Source organism: Protopterus annectens, chromosome 1.part1, assembly GCF_019279795.1.
Source record: "Protopterus annectens isolate FY-2018-M chromosome 1.part1, PAN1.0, whole genome shotgun sequence".
Taxonomy (NCBI): domain Eukaryota; kingdom Metazoa; phylum Chordata; order Ceratodontiformes; family Protopteridae; genus Protopterus; species Protopterus annectens.
Genome location: NC_056726.1, coordinates 433,047,580 through 433,067,096, shown reverse-complemented (window position 1 = coordinate 433,067,096; position 19,517 = coordinate 433,047,580). Strand labels below are relative to the sequence as shown.

Sequence of the window (19,517 nt, the reverse complement as noted above, 5' to 3'; positions counted from 1 at the left end):
GCTTGCTACAGATCCCCCACCATGCCTCATGATTTCCACTCCTCATTTCTTGATACACTGGAAAATATTAGGGTACAACCTAACACCCTAATAATGGGCGATTTCAGCTACTCCACCATTAACTGGGAAAACTACTCGTGTACCAACTCTTGTGTTCAACGTTTTCTGGAATTCATAAATTCTAGTGCCTTGGATCAATTTATCCACACCCCCACCAGGGGCAGCAGTATCCTAGACCTTGTCATTACCAGCATGAGCAACCGGTGTTCCACACCAGAGGTCATTTCCTCATTGGTCAGATCCAACCACAAGCTAGACATCCACATACCACCCCCACCCCCAGTTAGGGAAACCACCGTAAAAAATTTCTCCAAAACCAATTTCATACTTCTTAAGACAGAAGTGACAAACTTCACGACACCCATGCTGACGGACAATGGATGTACGACTGCTGAATCCTACACAAATGCACTTTATAAGCACTTACACAAGTGCATGGATTGTGCAATCCCTAACAGAACCAAGATGCTGTCCTCCAAAAAAAAGGTCTGGTGGTCTCTACAACAGAAGAAAGAAACTTTTGCAAAAAAGAGTAAAATCCTATGATTGGAGGAATTCCCTGGTTAGCCTCAGTAAGAAGCTGATATCCCTCACTAAATCCTCCAAAGCTAGTTACGAAAACAAAATCGCCACTAATTCTAAAGAAAAACACAAAACATTCTATAGCTATGTCAAGACTCTCAATGGCAACACTCAGATCTGCCCTGAGTTGCAGCACAATGGCACTAAATATACAGAACCAACTGATATTGCCAGCATCCTGGCAGATAGTTTCAGTGCTGACTTTACCCCTCTCCCACCCTCTAAAGGGTTCATCTCTATACCGGAAGAATGCAAAGTCCCTATAATCACAGCTGTACAGGTAAAAAAACAGTCTCCAAAGCCAAGAACACAGCATCCATGGGACCTGACAACGTCCCAGGCTGCATTCTACACAAACTACAGAATGAACTGGCACCCCACCTAAATACCATGTTCAATTGTTGCCTCACCTCAGGCTGTGTGCCCACTGAATGGCACACAGCAACAGTTATCCCACTCCACAAAGGGGGAGCCACCACTGACCCCTGGAACTACCACCCCATTAGCCTGACAAGCCTGGTCTGCAAGGCTATGGAACATATCATCATGGAACTTATAAACAATGACATTGGTAATCTCCAAACTCTGGACCCTACCCATTTCGGGTTTGTAAAAGGTAGATCATGTCTCATCAACCTGATAGACTTCTTTGAAGCGGTCAGCAAAGCCGTAGATGAGGGGTAAAGTGGTTCACACAGCCTATCTAGATCGCGTCAAGGCTTTTGACACCATCCCCCACACTGGAATTATAGATAAACTCACTAAACTAGGTATAAATCCCTATGTCACAAGATGGGTTGCCAACTGGCTCACTGACAGAACCCACACTGTGAAAGTAGCAGACTCTAAATCCATCTTCAGACCAGTGGCAAGTGGAGTACCACAGGGTCAGTCCTGAGTCCTCTCCTGTTTGGTATCTACTTCTCTGATGTACAGGCTAACACAGAAGGTCTTTGGCTAACAAAGTACGCAGATGACTGCAAACCAGGAGCCATAATCAAAACTCCTAACGATGTGGACATCCTACAAAAGGGCCTCACTGAGACAGATGCCTGGTGTCAAAGCCATGGCCTCAAGCTCAGTGCCAAAAAGTGCATTGTCATCCCTTTTGGTAAAAACTCTGTACCTATGAACTACCACATAGACGGTAGTCTACTTAACACCGAAAGTGTGATAAGAGACCTTGGGACACAGGTGGACAGTAGTCTCTCCTTTGATAATTACATCATCACAGTAGACAGGAAATCCTTCTACATGGCACACCTCATCACAAAAGGTTTCTCATCCAGGACACAAGAGGTCATTGTTCCCCTCTACTCATCACTCATTAGACCCATTATAGAGTACAGTGGCCCTTTTGGTATGTACCTCACAAGACATCTACAACAACTGGAAAGGCCGCAGCAATACCTCACAGAGAGGATTACCAGCCTCAAACAGATGCCCTACACAGACCGTCTCAAAAAACTCAAGCTTTTCTCCGTCCTATATCGCGTACTCAGAAGAGATCTCTGCCTATCATACAAAGCTATGTCAAATCCAGAGCTGTTGGACATGCTCCACTTAAAGAAATCCCAATCCCTCCGAGCTACACGCTCTAGGGACCTAAACCTTGTCACCATAATAAACAGAACATGCTGGAGGGATAGATTCCTGCCCCAGAGACTTCCCATACTCTGGAACAAACTACCTATCTATATCAAACAAAGCTCCTCATTAGCACTCTTCAATAAAAATCTTGATGATTGGATGGGAGATAGGAAATTCACCCCGGGGATCACTTCTGTGGTTCTGCTTGACAGGGGCACAGGAAAATAATTTTATTGGGTGGCGAAAGCCAGGGTACCTTTTTGGCTAGGCTTATATAGGTCCTAGGGCCAATAGTCTAGTACCTACCTATGAACCATCGATTTCTTTCAGAAGGTAGGCCTCACCATCAACCTCGACCTCTGCAAGTCTTAACTTCAGCCACAGACAAGAATCATCTCTCTTGGCACACTGATAGACTTGGTACAACAAAAGGCCTTCCTACCCCAGGACGAGGTTTTCAAGTTAACAAGCTATCTGCAGAGCCTTTTACAAAGACAGACTGTCACTGCAAGGAAATACTTAAGGGCCTTCGGATAAATGATATCCTGTATTGTAAATTTTTTTTTTTTTTTTTTTTTTTTTTTTTTGCGCAAAGCTGCAGATGAGGAAACTCCAATGATTCCTAAAAATAAATACTTGGGAGCATCATTCACAACCCTAAAAAAACATGGTGTCTCTTCTCCCTTGCCTGAAAAAAGGAACAAGTTTGTTGGACAGATACCAGTATACAGAACCCAGGGGCAAACTTCTGTCTACCATAGACTGACAAAACCATCATCTCAGACAGCTCAAACATAGGCTAGGGAGCTCACTTAGATCAATTGAAGGTGCAGGAAATCTGGACTCCAGAACAAAGGAAACTGCACATAAATTAAAAAGAAATGTTGGCAGTGTATCTAGCTACAAAGCCTCCCAAAGCAATCTAACCAGTGGAGCTCTGCAGATTTGGACAGACAGCACCACAGTAATGTGGTACAATAACAAGGTGGAACTTATCCTTGCTCCTGTGCAGTCTGTGGATAAAGGCATGGCTTTTGGCATAAGAACTAGAGTCGACACTAATAGCATTCTACATCCCAGTCCAGAACACCACCATAGCAGATTCTCTGAGTAGGAATCTTCTGGACTCCAACAAGTAGATACTGAAGAGAGACATTTTGCTGGACCTCACCCACCTTTGGGGATATCCAGACATAGATCTCTATGCCTCTCCGCCTCTCCTCAGAACAGAAAAATGCAAAGATTCTGTTTAAACCCGACAAGGACATGGAGAGCAGACATCTTCTCCCTTAAATGGACAGACCTTTTCCTGTATGCCTTCCCTGTTATCCTTAACTCACAGGGTACTGCTAAAAGTGAGGTAAGACAGGCCAAGCATGATACTCATAGCCCCCTTCTGACCAAGGCAACACTGATTCTCCCTTCTGTTAACCTTCAGTGAGAGGGAGATACTATACTGTGGCCTGGTGATACATCTACTCACCAAACTGAAGAGGTGCATCATTCACCAGCACCTAAACATGCTCAAGCTAACAGCCTGGAGGATTGGATTTTAACACCAGACAATGCAAATTTTATACTGAAGTGTTATCTATCTTAAGAGTGACAAGAAAACCAACTACTAGAAAGTCATACTTATAACTGGAAAAAGGGTTTTCTGTTTTTTGCCAGGCTAAAAATATGATGTCATCTAATGTTGGCATCAATGTAGTGCTGAAATACCTTTCAGAATTATTTAATCAGTCAGCCTTATTCATGTATTAAGGTACATGCATATGCTGTCTCTGCTTGCATTCCTTGGTCTCTGCCTATCTATACTCATCCCTGTTTGAAACAGTTTCTAATAGCAGTAATACAAGTGAGACCACCCCCAGAGAAACCGTGTTTCATCTTGGGACTTGAACTGTATTTTGGAAAAACTTGCCCTGTTACCTTTTAAGCCAGCTGCTTCTGCCACTTTAAAGATGCTAACTTGGAAAACCACCCTGCTGATAGCAATCACCTCAGCCATGTGCGTCTCAGAACTACAAGCCCTTATGTGCAAAGAATCCTTTACTGTACCAACAGGGTTAGTTACCCAGATAACTAACCCATCTTTCTTGCCCAAGGTAATGTCATAGTTCTCTTTAAACCAGGCTATACACCTGACCGTGTTCTATTGTAATCCACAAATTAAAGCTGAACAAATCCTCCATTCACTGGATGTGCACCAACAGATCAGGTATTACCTTAACAGATACAGTCTCCAAACAGAGCAGAACAACTTTTGCAGAAGGAAAATAGGGCAGACTTGTCTCCAAACGGACCATTTCAAAATGGCTAGCTAATTGCATTATCTTCTGCTGTACTCATCATGGAAAGCAATTACCAGCGTCTGTAAGGGCACAATCCACGAGACATAAGACGACCACAACTGCCTTCCTAAAAGGTGTTCCTACTCGAGCCATTTTGGAAACTGCCACATGTCTTCTTTCTACACCTTTACCAAATATTACCATTTAGGTAATGCATCCAGGGCTAGGGCAGCTTAGTATGCTGCTATTCTGCAGAACCTCCTGCTGCAGAGGTCATCAAACAGATGACCTCCCAATCTGTAGTTTTGGGAGTCTTCCCAAGAATCAGTACTTCATTGATTATGAAAAACATAGTACAGATGTGTTGCACTTGACATAATTGTATATGCTTAAGTAGGTCAGTGTTGCAGCTTTCTCCTCTTTGGGACTTCAGCTTTGTAATTAAAAAGCTTGTCTGTCTTTTATATTCAGATTGACTCATTTGGTGGCTGTGACATTCATCTGTTGGAGAGAACTCCCTGCTGTTGGTGGCTATCGCCTCTACTTGCAAGATCTCCAAGCTATAAGCTGGTATCAGTAGGCAGCCCTGTTTTGCTTTTTTTTCTTGGTAGGATGTGTCTTAAGTCAAATCCACGTTTACTCTAGAGCAGTTTCTTAGGTGTCTTTCCAAGTCCATTCATATCTACCTTTTCTTTCTAGAGGGCAGAAAATAGAGGGAGGAGAGAGATTAATATCTGGGATGTCCACTGCCAGCTCAAGTATTTCCATGAAAAGGTTGCTTGAGTTTTGGAAGACAGAGTAGTTCATGTCTTTTGTTGCTGTTAGTGAGAACTGGCAGCTACTAAGCAAATGTTTTGCTACTAGATTTTTAATTTTATTTTGTTTCACCTCCAGTGTGTGGCACACATGTTAAAAAACAACAGCTATCAAATGTCTTTCTAAAGGGTCATTGCTGTTTCTTGTGTTTTCTTCAGAAACATCTGTGTTACAGACATCAGTTCCATCACCACTTGGTCATCAATTCATAACTTCACTAAACATTTTTTTGGCCTTTGATTAAAGGAGTCAGGACTCCACTGGCACCTTATGCGTTTGAGATTCTACTTTTTCAAACCTGCCTCTGGGGTTAGCCTCCTGGAACATTTAGTGTTTGCTGTTTCCCGTTCTTCCCAAGTTACTGACTGCAGGAAGCCTTCATATTCAGATATAACCATTATCTGTGAAGACGCCTTCAATTGTAGTTGCTTACTACCTTTCCCTTGTCCCTTTGTTTGTGGATGGATTTCCCTGCAAGTTGTGGAAAATATGAAAGGTTTACATTGTCTTTGTTTAAGTTTTCTGTGTCACAAATTGTGCGCCTTCAGTCGATGGAATTTGAACTGAGTAGTGCAGTGGCTCAGCATGTTATCCTGGTCAAGTACATGACATTACAAAGTGCTCTGGCCAGACATTTGTTGGTATGTGAGGAAATAGAGAATTATTCCAAGGTAAGGATGGTGGAAGAGTAATTCCCATTAGTTACCAACTATAGAAGGTCTATAAAATTATCTAAAAAATACTGTGCAAGGGTGTATGAAGGTCTAAAGGTGGCTAACTTACAGTGGATATTAAAAGTGTACACACACCTGTTAAAATGCCAGGTTTTTATGATATATAAAAAATGAGACCACAATAAATCATTTCAAAACTTTTCCCACCTTTAATGTAACCTATAACCTGTACAATTCAATTGAAAAACAAATCTGTTAGGGGAAAAAATATGAAAAAAGAAAAAAAAAAACGTACAATAAGCTGGTTGCATAAGTGTGCACACCCTTAAACTAATACTTTGCTGAAGCACCTTTTGATTTAATTACAGCATTCTGTCTTCTTGGTACACAATTGATCAATTAAAGAGACTCTGATTAACCCGAATTAAAGTTCAGCTGTTGTAGTAGGATTTTCCTGACATTTACTCAGTTGCCTGCAACAGCAAAAGCCATGGTTTGCAGAGAGCTTACAAAGCATCAAAAGGATCTCATTGTTGAAAGGTATCAGTCAGGAGAAGGGTACAAAACAATTTCCACAGCATTGGATACATCATGGAACACAGTGAAGACAGTCTTCAAAAAGTGGAGAAAATATGGGACAACAGTGACATTGCAAAGAACTGGATGGCCCTCCAAAATTGATGAAAAGACAAGACGAAAACTGGTCAAGGAGGCTGCCAAGAGACCTACAGCAACACTGAAGGAACTGCAGGAATTTCTGGCAAGTACTGGTTTGTGTATTACATGTGACAACAATCTCCCATATTCTGCATATGTCTGGACTATGGGATAGGATTGCAAGACGGAAGCCTTTTCTTGCACAGAAAACATCCAGGCCCAACTAAAATTTGAAAAACAATACATCAAGTCTCCCAAAAGGATGTGGGAAAATGTGTTATGGTCTGATGAGACCAAGCTTGAACTTTTTGACCACAATTCCAAAAGGTATGTGTGGTGCAAAAACACTTCGCATCACCAAAAGAACACCATCCCCACAGTGAAGCATGGTAGTGGCAGGAATCATGCTTTGGGGTTGCTTTTCTTCAGCTGGAACTGGGGCTTTAGCCGAGGTGGAGGAAATTATGAACAGTTCCAAATACCAGTCACTTTTGGCCCAAAACCTTCAGGCGTCTGCTAGAAAGCTGTAGATGAAGAGGAATTTCATCTTTCAACACGACAATGACCCCAAGCATACATCCATGTCAACAAAAGAATGGCTTCATCAGAAGAAAATTCAAGTTTTGGAATGGCTCAGGCAGAGCCCAGACCTTATTCCAATAGAAAATCTGTGGAGTGTCCTGAAGAGGGCTGTGCACAAGAGAGGCTCTCACAGTCTGACAGATTTGGAGTGCTTTTGCAAGGAAGAGTGGGCAAATCTTGCCATGTCAAGATGTGCCATGCTGATAGACTCCTACCCAACAAGACTGAATCCTGTAATTAAATTAAAAGGTGCTTCAACAAAGTATTAGTTTAAGGGTGTGCACATTTATGCAACCAGCTTATATTACGTTTTTATTTTTTATAGTTTTTCCCCTAACAGATTTGTTTGTTTTTCAATTGAATTGTACAAGTTATAGGTCACATTAAAGGTGGGAAACGTTTTGAAATGATTTATTGTGTTCTCGTTTTTTTATATCCGAAAAACCTGGCATTTTAACAGGGGTGTGTACACTTTTTATATCCACTGTACATCTGACCGTCTCACAGAGCAGCCAGTGTAGTAAATCTGTATGGTGTGCCTTGTAGTGTAGCTCACCAGTATTCCATCTGGACCAGTAATTGGAGTGCATTTGTCCAGGTATACCCTCTTGTCCTTGTAAGGTAGACACAACATTGTTTGCAGGAAGGAGGAGTGTACCCACAGAGGCTAGGAATCCCTGAAGAGTTGCTATGGGGAGGATTCATCAAAAGATTTTCCCAGCTGTCAGTCTACTTCAGGGGGCTTTCTCAAAAAATAAATTATGGTGAGCATCTACATATTTATTACTTAAACCACCTCAGCTGTCTTATTTGAAGGAAGGTACCTCAGGAGTACAGCAATCCCCCTCATGCATCACTACATTATCATTGCTGGTATATTAATCTTAAGTATCTGGTTGGAGGCTAGAATATACAATTTTTACCTTTCTAGCACTGTTGATGAGTATGCTTCCTACTGAGCTAATTTAAGAATGTCTTGCACTTTCAGAAATTTGACACACACACACACACACACACACACACACACACACACACACACACACACACACACACACACCCCCCCCACCACATACACGCAAATCGTCCTGCTTTGCATTTATTTACTTGTATTTGTTTACTGGTACCATGCACTAATCAATACTGACCAATTTCAGGCTCAGCATGGGAGACATTAAAATATTTAACTGCCATAATATGATGTTTTCTTGTCCTTTGACAGTGCGAGATATGGTGCAGGTCTATGATATATGGTTGAAGAATCAAAATCAGGCTGGAGAAAGTACAACTCTGGGCTCCCAGGATGGAGAGAAACAGATCCAGATGCCCACAGACTATGCTGAGGATATGGTGATTATTTTATGTTGATGCATCCTACTCTATTATTATTGTGTTTACTGTTTCTCATACTAATGTACTTTGTGAGAATCAGCAGTTATTCTGAGCAAAGCATGTAGTGGTTCCACACGAAGATTTATGGAATGGGCATCACTGTTTTTATCTTCAGTAATCAAATGGGCATTTCTGAAAATAAATTATTTGGTTCTTCCTAATCTTTTTTCTTTGTTTAGTATGTATTGAATTATTGCATCTTAACTTACAGCTTAAGTTCACATGCAGTATTAGAAAACCTAATAACAGATTCCATTGTTATTGTCTTGCAGTATAGTTGTTTAACATTTTTCATTCACTCCAACATTGCTTAAATGGATCAATTATTCCTACCCTTAAAACCCATTCCTCCTCCTGAGCATTATTCTGCATGTAGTGTACCTCTAACTTCTAGTTATTCTGTAAAATTTGATAATTCCCTTTTATGAAGGTCTTACATTCAGTTCTCTTATCTCCTTTGCAATATTCAAGTCTTCCATTATGGTTGGTTTAGATGCTAATTTCCGTTTTCTAATAATTGCTATTTTGGTCAGCAGAGGCATTAAATGTGTCAAGGCCTTACTATATCTAGCCAATTCAATTCCTAGATCCTAGTCAAAATAATAATTTCCTTTGTTGCTACCATATTCCTCCTAATATTTCTTTTAAAGTATTCTGTAGGGAATTTATTAAATCCGCTGATTGCTGACATTCCAAAAAAGTTTCCATTGTTTTCTCTTTCCAATTATATCTCCTGCATTTGCTATCTGCCTCAGGAAAAATTCTCTGAAGCCTACTTGGGTTATGAAAAGAGGTACACAGTCAACTCTGTGTAAAAATCCTAGACCTTCTTGACATTTACATTTTTGGGAGCCTACGGATCTCCTCCCGTTTTTGTAATTTGCCTATTTGGTCTCTTTTCACAATCTTTTCTAACCTCTTCTGAATGATTCTTAGTGTCATGCAACATTTTATACTGCTATTAACTATCCTTTTTTTTAACAGCACCTTTTTTCTAGACTCCACTAAAAACTCTAAACCTTAGCACCCTTCTATCCTTTTCTATTTGCCTATATTCTATCAGTCCCTGATAGGGAAGACAATCTTTATGATGCAGTGCAAACTACTGCTTAGCTTCAAATCACTCATTACCTTTCCCTCAGAAGTTATTTGCTCCCATATCTTGGTTCCTTTGCTAATTGTCTCTAAGAAATTCCAGATTCCACTTGACTATTTTCTGTAATTCTACTTGCAGACATTCTTATTGGTAAAATCTCTTTTTCCATTTCCAGATTGGCTTACTTAGAATATTTTCTGCTACTTTATGAATGTAACATTTGGTATAGCTGTTGCTGTTTTCCTTCAAGATTTGCATTCAGAAATCATAGTCTCTGTTTACCTCTTGTGCCCCCCACCTCCCATTTCATCATCCTTTTCTACTTTGATTTGTAACCTTCAGATTGATTTAAGTGTATGAGCATTAACTGTGTTGCTTTGACTGTGGAGAGAATCAACTTATCCCATTTTACTCTTGCCCTCTTCCCCTCATAAATAAATTCCTTCAACTTTTTATTAATTTATTACAACTAGTTGATAAAAATATACCCGACCTGTGAGTAAGACTAAGGGGACTGAAAACATTATCACTGCTTTTTTCGTACTAACCATTATAATCAAGAGCTTGCAGTTTATTAATTTTTGTATTGTCTTCTGTATAATGTCTTTCCATGTAGCCTTAGCTATCATGACATAATTGTTTTTAATCCAAACACCTAAATACTTCATCTTATGCCTTCATAAGTAAGGGGTATTGTTGAACCAATTCATGTATGAAGATGTAGCTTAACACTGTATCTGTTAACCTTTATTTATTTTATATCCTGAAAACACTTTAATCTGTCTCGAGATGTTTCACAACAGCAGAATGTCCTTTTCTAAATTTATTGAGGAATATCTGCAAATAAGGTTAAGTTTTCTCAGTTAGAACACTGGTTATGTTCATGAATTTTTGAATCCCTAATTTTTGTTGCTGACGGCTCTAACCATAAAGCAAATAACAGAGAGGAAGAGGATGCCCCCTGCCTGGTTTCTGTGTGCAAACACAGCTTGTCAGAAAGAAACTCTCCCACCTTAGTTCTTGCCTCCAACACTTCATGTAGCCTTGTTAATATTATTATTCTGTCAGGGAATATAAATGCTACTATTGCTGTACTCATAAAATCCCAGCTGATTCAACCAAATGCTTTCTCTGCATCAAGGTTCACCAACAATAGCAGTGTTTTCTTATGCTCTGCTTCACTCTGTGTATTGTTCTCCTAATGTTGTAAAACCTTTGCCACCCTGCCGCATAACCACATTGATCCCTATCTATCAATTTGGGTAACATCTTTTCAGTTTTTGTAGCTAATGTAGCATAAACACTTTTGTTAGCATAGATTGAAAGTGAAATGGGTCTGTATGAAACCAAACCTGAGGGTCTTTGCCCTCTTTCAGTAATACAGCCACCACTACTTTCTTCCAAGATGCTGGTACTGAAAAAGATGATGTAATGTTTATCAGAACTGGAGTTTCAATTTAAACAGTGAGATCCACAGATTGTTAAGCATTCTTGTCTTGACATCCATCTCATCAGCACTCTGCCTGTTGTCTTAAGTAAGTTATTTCAGAAGTATGTTTTCTTGTAGTAATAGCTAGGAAATTAGAAGAAAGTTAGACTAAGTGTTTTTCTGTTATATCAGAACTTTCCTACTGTATTGTTTTAAGTTTCTGTATGATCTCTGAACTCTTGAGTAGCATTGTATTCTAGTAGTATTGCCTTGTGTTTTAATTATTTATTAAATATTTTTAAACACTTTTCAACTGTGGCTGGTTTGTGTAGAGATAATTGAGCTCTAGAGTGCATTGCATGCTTATAAGTGATTGAGTAATAATCCCTTCCAAAGCCGTAAGATTGCTTATGTTGCATTACTATTGGATAATAATATTGCACAGTAATAACTGGACACCCTTTTAAGGGCCTTTGGGTAGCTGATAATTATTAGCTGGTGGTGGCAGTGATTACTACCGTATAGTTTGGGTAAAGGGGCACAGCTGGATAATCTGTGTCAGCCTTTCCCAGGAGTGTCTGTGAAGTTGTATAAATACTTATCTCAAAGTGTGTCAGCTACTTGGGCAGGGGCACAAAGCACTGGTTGGATAGGGAGGGTACTGGAGGTTAGCTTGCCAGCTAGGCTGAGATCTGGACCCTATAGTTGTGCCAGTGGGGAGTCTTATTGGGGACCTGGAGAGCAAGGGAGCAACCAGCCCCAGACTGACTGTGCTCTCTATGTGCACTTAAGGGAAATTGTACTTTACCGTATTTGTTATCCTTTCCTCTTATATGAGATGCCCTCTCTGGTGTTAGTGGTGAGGATTGAGGCTCCTTGATTGCTGGGCCAGGGCGTGGGCGTCACATGTGGTTTGCAGTGGTGGGATCTACTTCACATATGTTGTGGCAGTGGATATCCACATCACATATTAATTAGTTGGCAAATACTAACTGGCTTGTAGTGGCATGTGTAGAGTGAATCCTGTAGCTTGTGTACAGTGATCTCTGAAGGTGTACGCAGTGAATACTCAGAGTTCAGATCACAATTGTTTTATTTTTTTTTTGTTAGCTTAGTTAGTCAAGGTGAGCAGGCAGCATGTTAGCAGAGGAGTATGGAAAGCCGACAAGGAGCCAGCTGGTGGAGATGTGCCAGACTAGGGGACTGGTGCATGGAAACCTGACAAGGGCAGACCTGATTGTAGCCTTGGTTACAGCTGCATCAGAAAACAGCATCCAGGAGGACAGTCAGACTGGCAGTGGAGATACAATATCCTCAGAGAATTGACAGCTCAACATTTCTGCGAAGGACAATCAGACTGGCAGTGGAGATACAGTATCCTCGGAAAATGGACAGCTCAACTTTTCTGCAGTGGACTTAAAAATCCAGCTGGAGCTAAAGAGACCTGAGTTGAAGGCCAGGCATTTGGAGATGGAAGCCGAAGAAAAGGAACTTCAGAGGAGGCATGATCGGGAAGTGCGGACAGAGTCATGGAGGTAATGGGGAAGGTAGTAACTGGACCCCAGAAGCACAACAGGTCAGTAAATTTCTTCTGCAATTTAAAGAGGTGGATAGTTTTAATAGTTTCATTCATATGTTTGAGAGGGTATGCAAACAGTATAGTGTTGACCAAAGGCTCTGGATATGGTTCCTGACCCCCTTACTCCATGGGAAAGCTGTAACTTTTTTATCAAAAATGCCTGACTCTGTCTGTTTTGATTATACTGCTGTAAAAATGTCTTTTAGAATGTTTTAAGCTAACACCTGAAATGTATAGGAAAAATTTTCGTGAGCATAGATGCAAGGCAGATGAAAGTGTGTGTGAATATGTCGCTGAACTGAGCACTTATTTTCTTAGCTGGGTGAGTGGATGTCAGATCACCACTTTTGAAGGGCTGGCAGACCTTTTGGTGAGGGAACAAGCACTTAGCACTTTGCCTGAGGACATGAGGATCTGGTTAGCTGATAGACAATGTGCTCCTTCAGATGAGTTGGGAAAGAAGGGAGACCTATCCTAGTACTGCTCATCGGTCTAAAGGAACCCATGGTGGGCAGCCCAGACTGCCACAACAGAATCTGCCAGTAACAGGGGAAGCCACTAGTCCAGGTACACATCCAGGAGCTAGGGTTAAATGTTTTGAATGCAGCCAGTGAGGCCATGTGGCATACAGGTGTCCACGGAGGCAAGGTGAGGGAGCCAGTAATTGGGAAAGACAAAATGCCAGTAGTAGGTTGTCTTGAGACAACAGGGGTACTAAACTGCCATCCTGCAGATGTCCTGAGAGGGCAGGATTTGGATGAGGCAGTACCATGTACTTATGTAGCTACACTCAGTGAGGCTAGGAGACAAGCATGTGGGTCTGGTAGCCTATGGGAGACCCAGACAGACTGCATGCTTGCAGCCAGGACTGGTGAGGTTGTTACTTCAGGGAGTGAGCTATGCTGTAGCAGTGAGACTGGAGGTGAGCCACAGCTTCTTGTGGGTACTGATGTTCCCTTGGACAGGGTAACTGCAAAGGTAGAGGTGAGTAGTAGTACCCAGGCTTGACAGTGAGGTACCAGTGTCAGAAGATGCCAGACTTCCTGTGGAAGGGGAGCTGGAAAGGGTTACAAGGAGAAAGTTGAGACAGGTTCAGCTCTCAAACTCTACATTGCTAGGTCTGAGGCAGGTAGCTAGGGAGGCACCTGATTTTCAAGGAAAGGAGGAATCTGTATACTACGACAGAGGGTTACTGTACAGGGAGTAGACCCCTGAGGGAGGACTAGAAGGTGAGAGAGTACAGCAGTTGGTAGTGCCTAGAGCATACCGTCTGGCACTTCTAGCCATAGCCCATGATATTCCATTTGCAGGTCATATGGGCATAAAACGTACAAAGAGGCATATTATGCAAAACTTCTATTGGCCTGGAATTTCCAGAGATGTAACAGGGTACTGCAGGATCTGTGAGCAGTGCCAAAAGGTAGGCAAGGCAGGAGACAAGGTGAGAGCTCCTTTGATGCCTTTGCTTGTGATTGAGGAGCCATTTCAGAGGGTTGCTATGGATATTGTGGGTCCTCTGAATACCCCAAGTTCCACAGGGAAAAAGTATATCCTAGTGGTAGTGGATTATGCTACACGACACCCTGAGGCAGTGGCTTTGTCCTCCATTGAAGCAGAGAAGGTGGCAAATACTTTGTTAGAGATTTTCAGCAGGGTGGGTTTCCCAAAAGAAATACTATCTGACAGAGGTGCCGATTTCATGTCAGACCTGCTGGCTTGTCTGTGGACGTCCTGTGGGGTGAAGCACATGAAGACCACCCCCGACCATCCCCAGACTAATGGTCTTGTTGAGAGGTTAAACTCTACAATCAAGTCCATGCAACAGGCATTTGCAGATCAGTTTAAGAGCGAGTGGGGCAAATATTTGCCCCATCTGTTTGCTTATAGACAGCTTCCCCAGGAATCCATAGGTTTTTCACCCTTTGAGTTGCTGTATGGGCATTGGGTGAGGGGACCTCTAGATTTAATTCGAGGTTAGTAGGAAGGTGAGTGCAAGTCTCATAAGGAGTCTGTTGTGGCATACGTCCTAAACCTCAGGACAAGGCTCAGGGAACTCATGGGCTTGACGCAGGAGAACCTGGCAGAAGCCCAACAACAGAAGAAGGTGTGGTATGACAGGAATGCTCGAGCTAGAGAGTATACTCGGTAATGGTTCTTATTCCTGTCAAATGAGACAAGCTGCAAGCAGCTTGTGAGGGACCCTACAAGGTGGAAAGAAAGATAAGTGATGTTAACTACATGGTGGAACTGCTAGGCAAGATAGCAGGGGCACAAATTATACCATGTTAACATGATGAAACCTTACCATGATAAAGGAGGCCCTTGTGCTGAGCATTTGCAGTGGATTGCAGGAGGAGTCTGAGTGAAATCTGGGGACTGATCTCCTCAGTGAGGCTCGGGCTGACACCTCGGTGAAAGGGGTAGCAATCCTAGCAGCTATTTCCTACCGAGGTTCGAGAAGTCTGAGCAGTGTCGCAGGAATTTGGGGAAATGTTCACTGGGAAACCATGGTGCAGCACCAGGTGGATACAGGACCCCAAAGGTCTATTATTCAAGCCCCTTATAGGGTGCCTGAGAGAGTCAGACTCTGAGGGAAGAAGTACAGGAGATGTTGGAACTAGGGGTGATTCAAGAGTCCAAAATTCCCTGGGCCTCCCTAGTGGTGCTGGTGCCAAAGAAGGATGTCAGCACCAGGTTCTGTGTGGACTACAGGAAATTAAATAGTCACACGAGACCAATGCTTACCCATGCCTAGGACAGATGAGGCCCTAGAGCTGCAAGGTGGGGCTAAGTATCTTACAACCATTGATCTTACCAAAGGTTACTGGCAGGTGCCCTTGACTCACAGTGCTAGAGAGAAGTCAGCCTTTGTGACTTCTTTTGGCTTGTATGAGTTCACAAAGATGCCCTTTGGGATGAAGAATGCCCCAGCGACTTTCCAGAGGCTGGTAGGTAATATCCTAGCAGGAGCAGGAGGGTTTGCCCTTGCTTACCTAGATGATATTGCCATCTACAGCGATTCCTAGCCAGAGCACCTTCAGCATATCAGGGAGGTTCCGGGCAAACTACAGAGGGCAGGGTTGACCATTAAGCTGAGCAAATGTCAGATGGGTATGGCAGAGGTCTCCTACCTACGACATAGAATGGGGAGTGGTAAAATAAGGCCAGAACCTGCCAAAGTGGAAGCCATTTAGGCATGGCCCTGCACCTGTTACCAAAAAGCAGGTGAGTAGTGAGGTAGTGTGGACCCTAGCATGTGAGCAGGCATTCCAAAAGCTTAAAGAAGCTTTGGGAGGACCCCCTGTATTAGCCAGTCCAGATTACAGCAAAGAATTTGTTGTGCAGGTGGATGCTTGAAACCATGGGGTGGGGGCTGTACTTAGCCAGATTTCTTCAGAGGGAGAAGAGCACCCAGTGATTTATCTCGGTCATAGGCTCCAACCCAGGGAGGAATGCTATGCAGCTGTAGAAAATGAATGTCTAGCCATAGTGTGGCCCTGCAGAAACTTCAGCCTTATCTGTATGGAAGAAAATTCACAGTAATGACAGATCACAACCCCCTAATATGGTTAAACAGAGCCAGTCAGCAAAATGCCAAGTTGCTAAGATGGAGCCTGGGGTTGCAAGCATATATGTCAGTGCGACACCGCAGTGGGAGTAGCAATGTCAATGCAATTGGGCTCTCAAGACAGGGAATGGGGTGAGGTACACACAGATAGACCTAGTGGCGTTTATCAAGGGTCACTTGAAAAATTAGCTTGAGTTTTCAGGGGGGAGAGATGTGAAGATTGGGGAAGATGGGTGAAGGCTGCCAGCCTAGTCAAATAGAATTTGCTACATAATTCTGGCATTTGTAAATATAAAATACAGGCTTGTTTCTTAAATGAAAGAAAACACTGTAAAATGTCAACTTCAAGATTGTAGCAACATTGCCATCTGCTGTAAGGAAAACTAAGCCAAGCATTTCAAATGTTCTTTGAAATTAAAATTATGTTGTGTATGTCCTTTGAGGTTAGAATTTGGAGTCGGTGAGTCTGGAGTAAGCATCCTGCCTATTGTTTTAAGGCTAAAATTAATGACCAGAATTTACATGTGGAATGTGCTTTATTGCTCTAAGTGTAAAATAATGTAAATGTATTTAATGTGTAGCCTGGGAACTCCAGGAAGGGTGAAAAAGATGATGTAATGTTTATCAGAACTGGAGTTTCAATTTAAACAGTGAGACCCAGAGATTGTTAAGCATTTTTGTCTTGATATCCATCTCATCAGCACTCTGCCTGTTGTCTTAAGTAAGTTATTTCAGAAGTATGTTTTCTTGTAGTAATAGCTAGGAAATTAGAAGAAAGTTAGACTAAGTGCTTGTCTGCTATATCAAAACTTTCCTACTGTATTGTTTTAAGTTTTTGTGTGATCTCTGAACTCTTGTAGCATTGTAATGTAGCAGTATTGTCTTGTGTTTTAATTATTTATTATTAAATATTTTAAATCCTTTTCATCTATGGCTGGTTTATGTAGAGATAATGAAGCTCTGGAGTACATTGCATGCTTATAAGGGATTCTGTAATAAGCCCTTCCAAAGCCTTAAGATTGCTTATGATGCACTACTATTGGATAATAATATTGCACAGTAATAATTGGATACCCTTTTAAGGGCCTTTGGGTAGCTGATAATTATTAGCTGGTGGTAGCAGTGATTGCTACCGTATAGTCTGGGTAAAGGGGCACAGCTGGAGAATCTGTGTCAGCCTTTCCCAGGAGTGTCTGTGAAGATGTATAAATACTTATCTCAAAGTGTGTCAGCTACTTGGGCAGGGGCACAAAGCACTGGTTGGACAGGGAGGGTACTGGATGTTAGCTTGCCAGCTAGGCTGAGATCTGGACCCTGTAGCTGTACCAGTGGGGAGTCTTATTGGGGACCTGGAGAGCAAGGGAGCAACCAGCCCCAGACTGACTGTGATCTCTGTGTGCAGTTAAGGGAAATTGTACTTTACTGTGTGTATTTGTTATCATTTCCTCTTATATGAGACTCTGGTGTTAGTGGTGAAGATTAATCTCCTTGATTGCTTGGCCAGGGCGCGGGCGTCACACCCTTTTACAGTGTTATTAAACAAAGTCTTTCAGATCTTTTTCACTGTCTTCTGTCCTACCTTTCAAATTTCCAAATGAATACTGTCTTTTCCTGGGGACCTTTGTGTTGATTGCTTATACATCACTGTTTGTATTTCTTATTTTCCTGTCTTAGCTGTTAATTGTTGAATTTCATCTTCCTCTTATCTCTGACATAGCTTAGTCTTCCATAAATATTTCCAATTGGTTTCCCTATTTCCCCATACTTCTTAATATCTCTGTAGGATTCCTGATTATTTTTTTCTTGCCATAAACTCTAAAGTTGACTGCAACTCTTTCTGCATTTTGTTATTTAAGTAATTGACCTTAAAGTTTTTGTGCCATAGAGTTATTTTTCAATTCCATTTTCATTTTCCTCACACACTATCTGTCTTTTCTGAAGTAATGTTTGTCTTCCCTAATAACTCTCAAATCATGTCCACTACCCATTTCTTAAAATTCTTTTCCTTTTAATGGATACATTTCTGCTAAGCACTACTAAAACAATTAATCGGGGGACTCACTGTACTCCTATTACATCTTCAGACTTTGGGACACAAGTCTCTTCAATAGTAAACATGACTAACAACCTCCCAAACTATAAAATCCAGCTCAAACAATACCTTACCTAATCCTGATCATGCCAGCGTCCATCACCAGGTTGACCGCTAGTGAAAGCACTAACTTCTTGTTGCTTATCACTCAGTTTTTGTCCTTCTCTACGTGAATAATTACACCCCTAACAACTTTCCCTCCAGCACTTGAATCAGTGCACTCATTTTCACCCCCTTTAAAACACTTCTCATACTTCTCTTTTTCTAACTGCCCCCACCCACTTCTCTAGCCCTCTCATGCATCCCCTGTATACCTAATGTATGACCCTTCTAGATACACCAGTTTGGAACAGGCATCCTGAAGAGAATTAATCCTATACCATTTTCTCTCAGTCATATGCTCTTACCACTAGCTTCCTGTACACTACTAGTGTCTCCTTTCCCCTCCTAAATAACTTTATAACTTCATTATATTTCTTGAACTCTTTACAACCTATACAATTCTAAAATATCCCTTCTTACATAATTTTATAACTTACTTCATTACATCTCTTGAACTCCTTACAAGTCTTTCTTTACTGAAAAGTAACACAAAAAGCCGACCGAACCCCTGTAGCTCGAACAGACAACCGCCAGGAACTCTGCAGAAAACACACTGATGTACCAGTAATTCACACTCCAGTCAGGCACCAGTCAATGAAAAAACTCTGATTTAATTACACAAAACACAGGTTTAGCGCTTTCATCTACACAAGGCAGACTTCTTCAGAACCAATAAACTCAGATTACATCTACATATTTATAGCAATTTTGGCGCCACAATCCAACATCATACATTCCATATAATTAATAATACATACATAATACATTATACCTGTCCCTAAAAAAGCTAATAAAATAAATATAGCTTATGTATTTATACTAAATAATTTAAAACATAAATAAAACTTTTGACTAGTTGTAAACAACAAACCACTAGTCATAAATTGTAAAAATCTTTTGTGTTATAAATCTTAATTGTACAGAATAGAATGTGTAAAAAATGCAAATTGTAGTTAAAGGGTGAAAAATGAAGAATGAAGTATGTGCACAAATATGCAGGAAAAATA

The 19,517-nt window shown here is 41.4% G+C and overlaps 1 protein-coding gene across 1 annotated transcript in view; it reads left to right on the top strand.

The window, feature by feature from the left end:
- The window catches only part of ZC3H7B (zinc finger CCCH-type containing 7B), a 1,999,702-nt gene that overhangs the window by 1,807,222 nt on the left and 172,963 nt on the right, over positions 1 to 19,517 (top strand). The window contains exon 20 of the mRNA XM_044087097.1: positions 8,475 to 8,602. Within this exon, the coding sequence (XP_043943032.1) occupies positions 8,475 to 8,602 (128 nt within the window). The remainder of the gene's footprint in view (positions 1 to 8,474; positions 8,603 to 19,517) is intronic.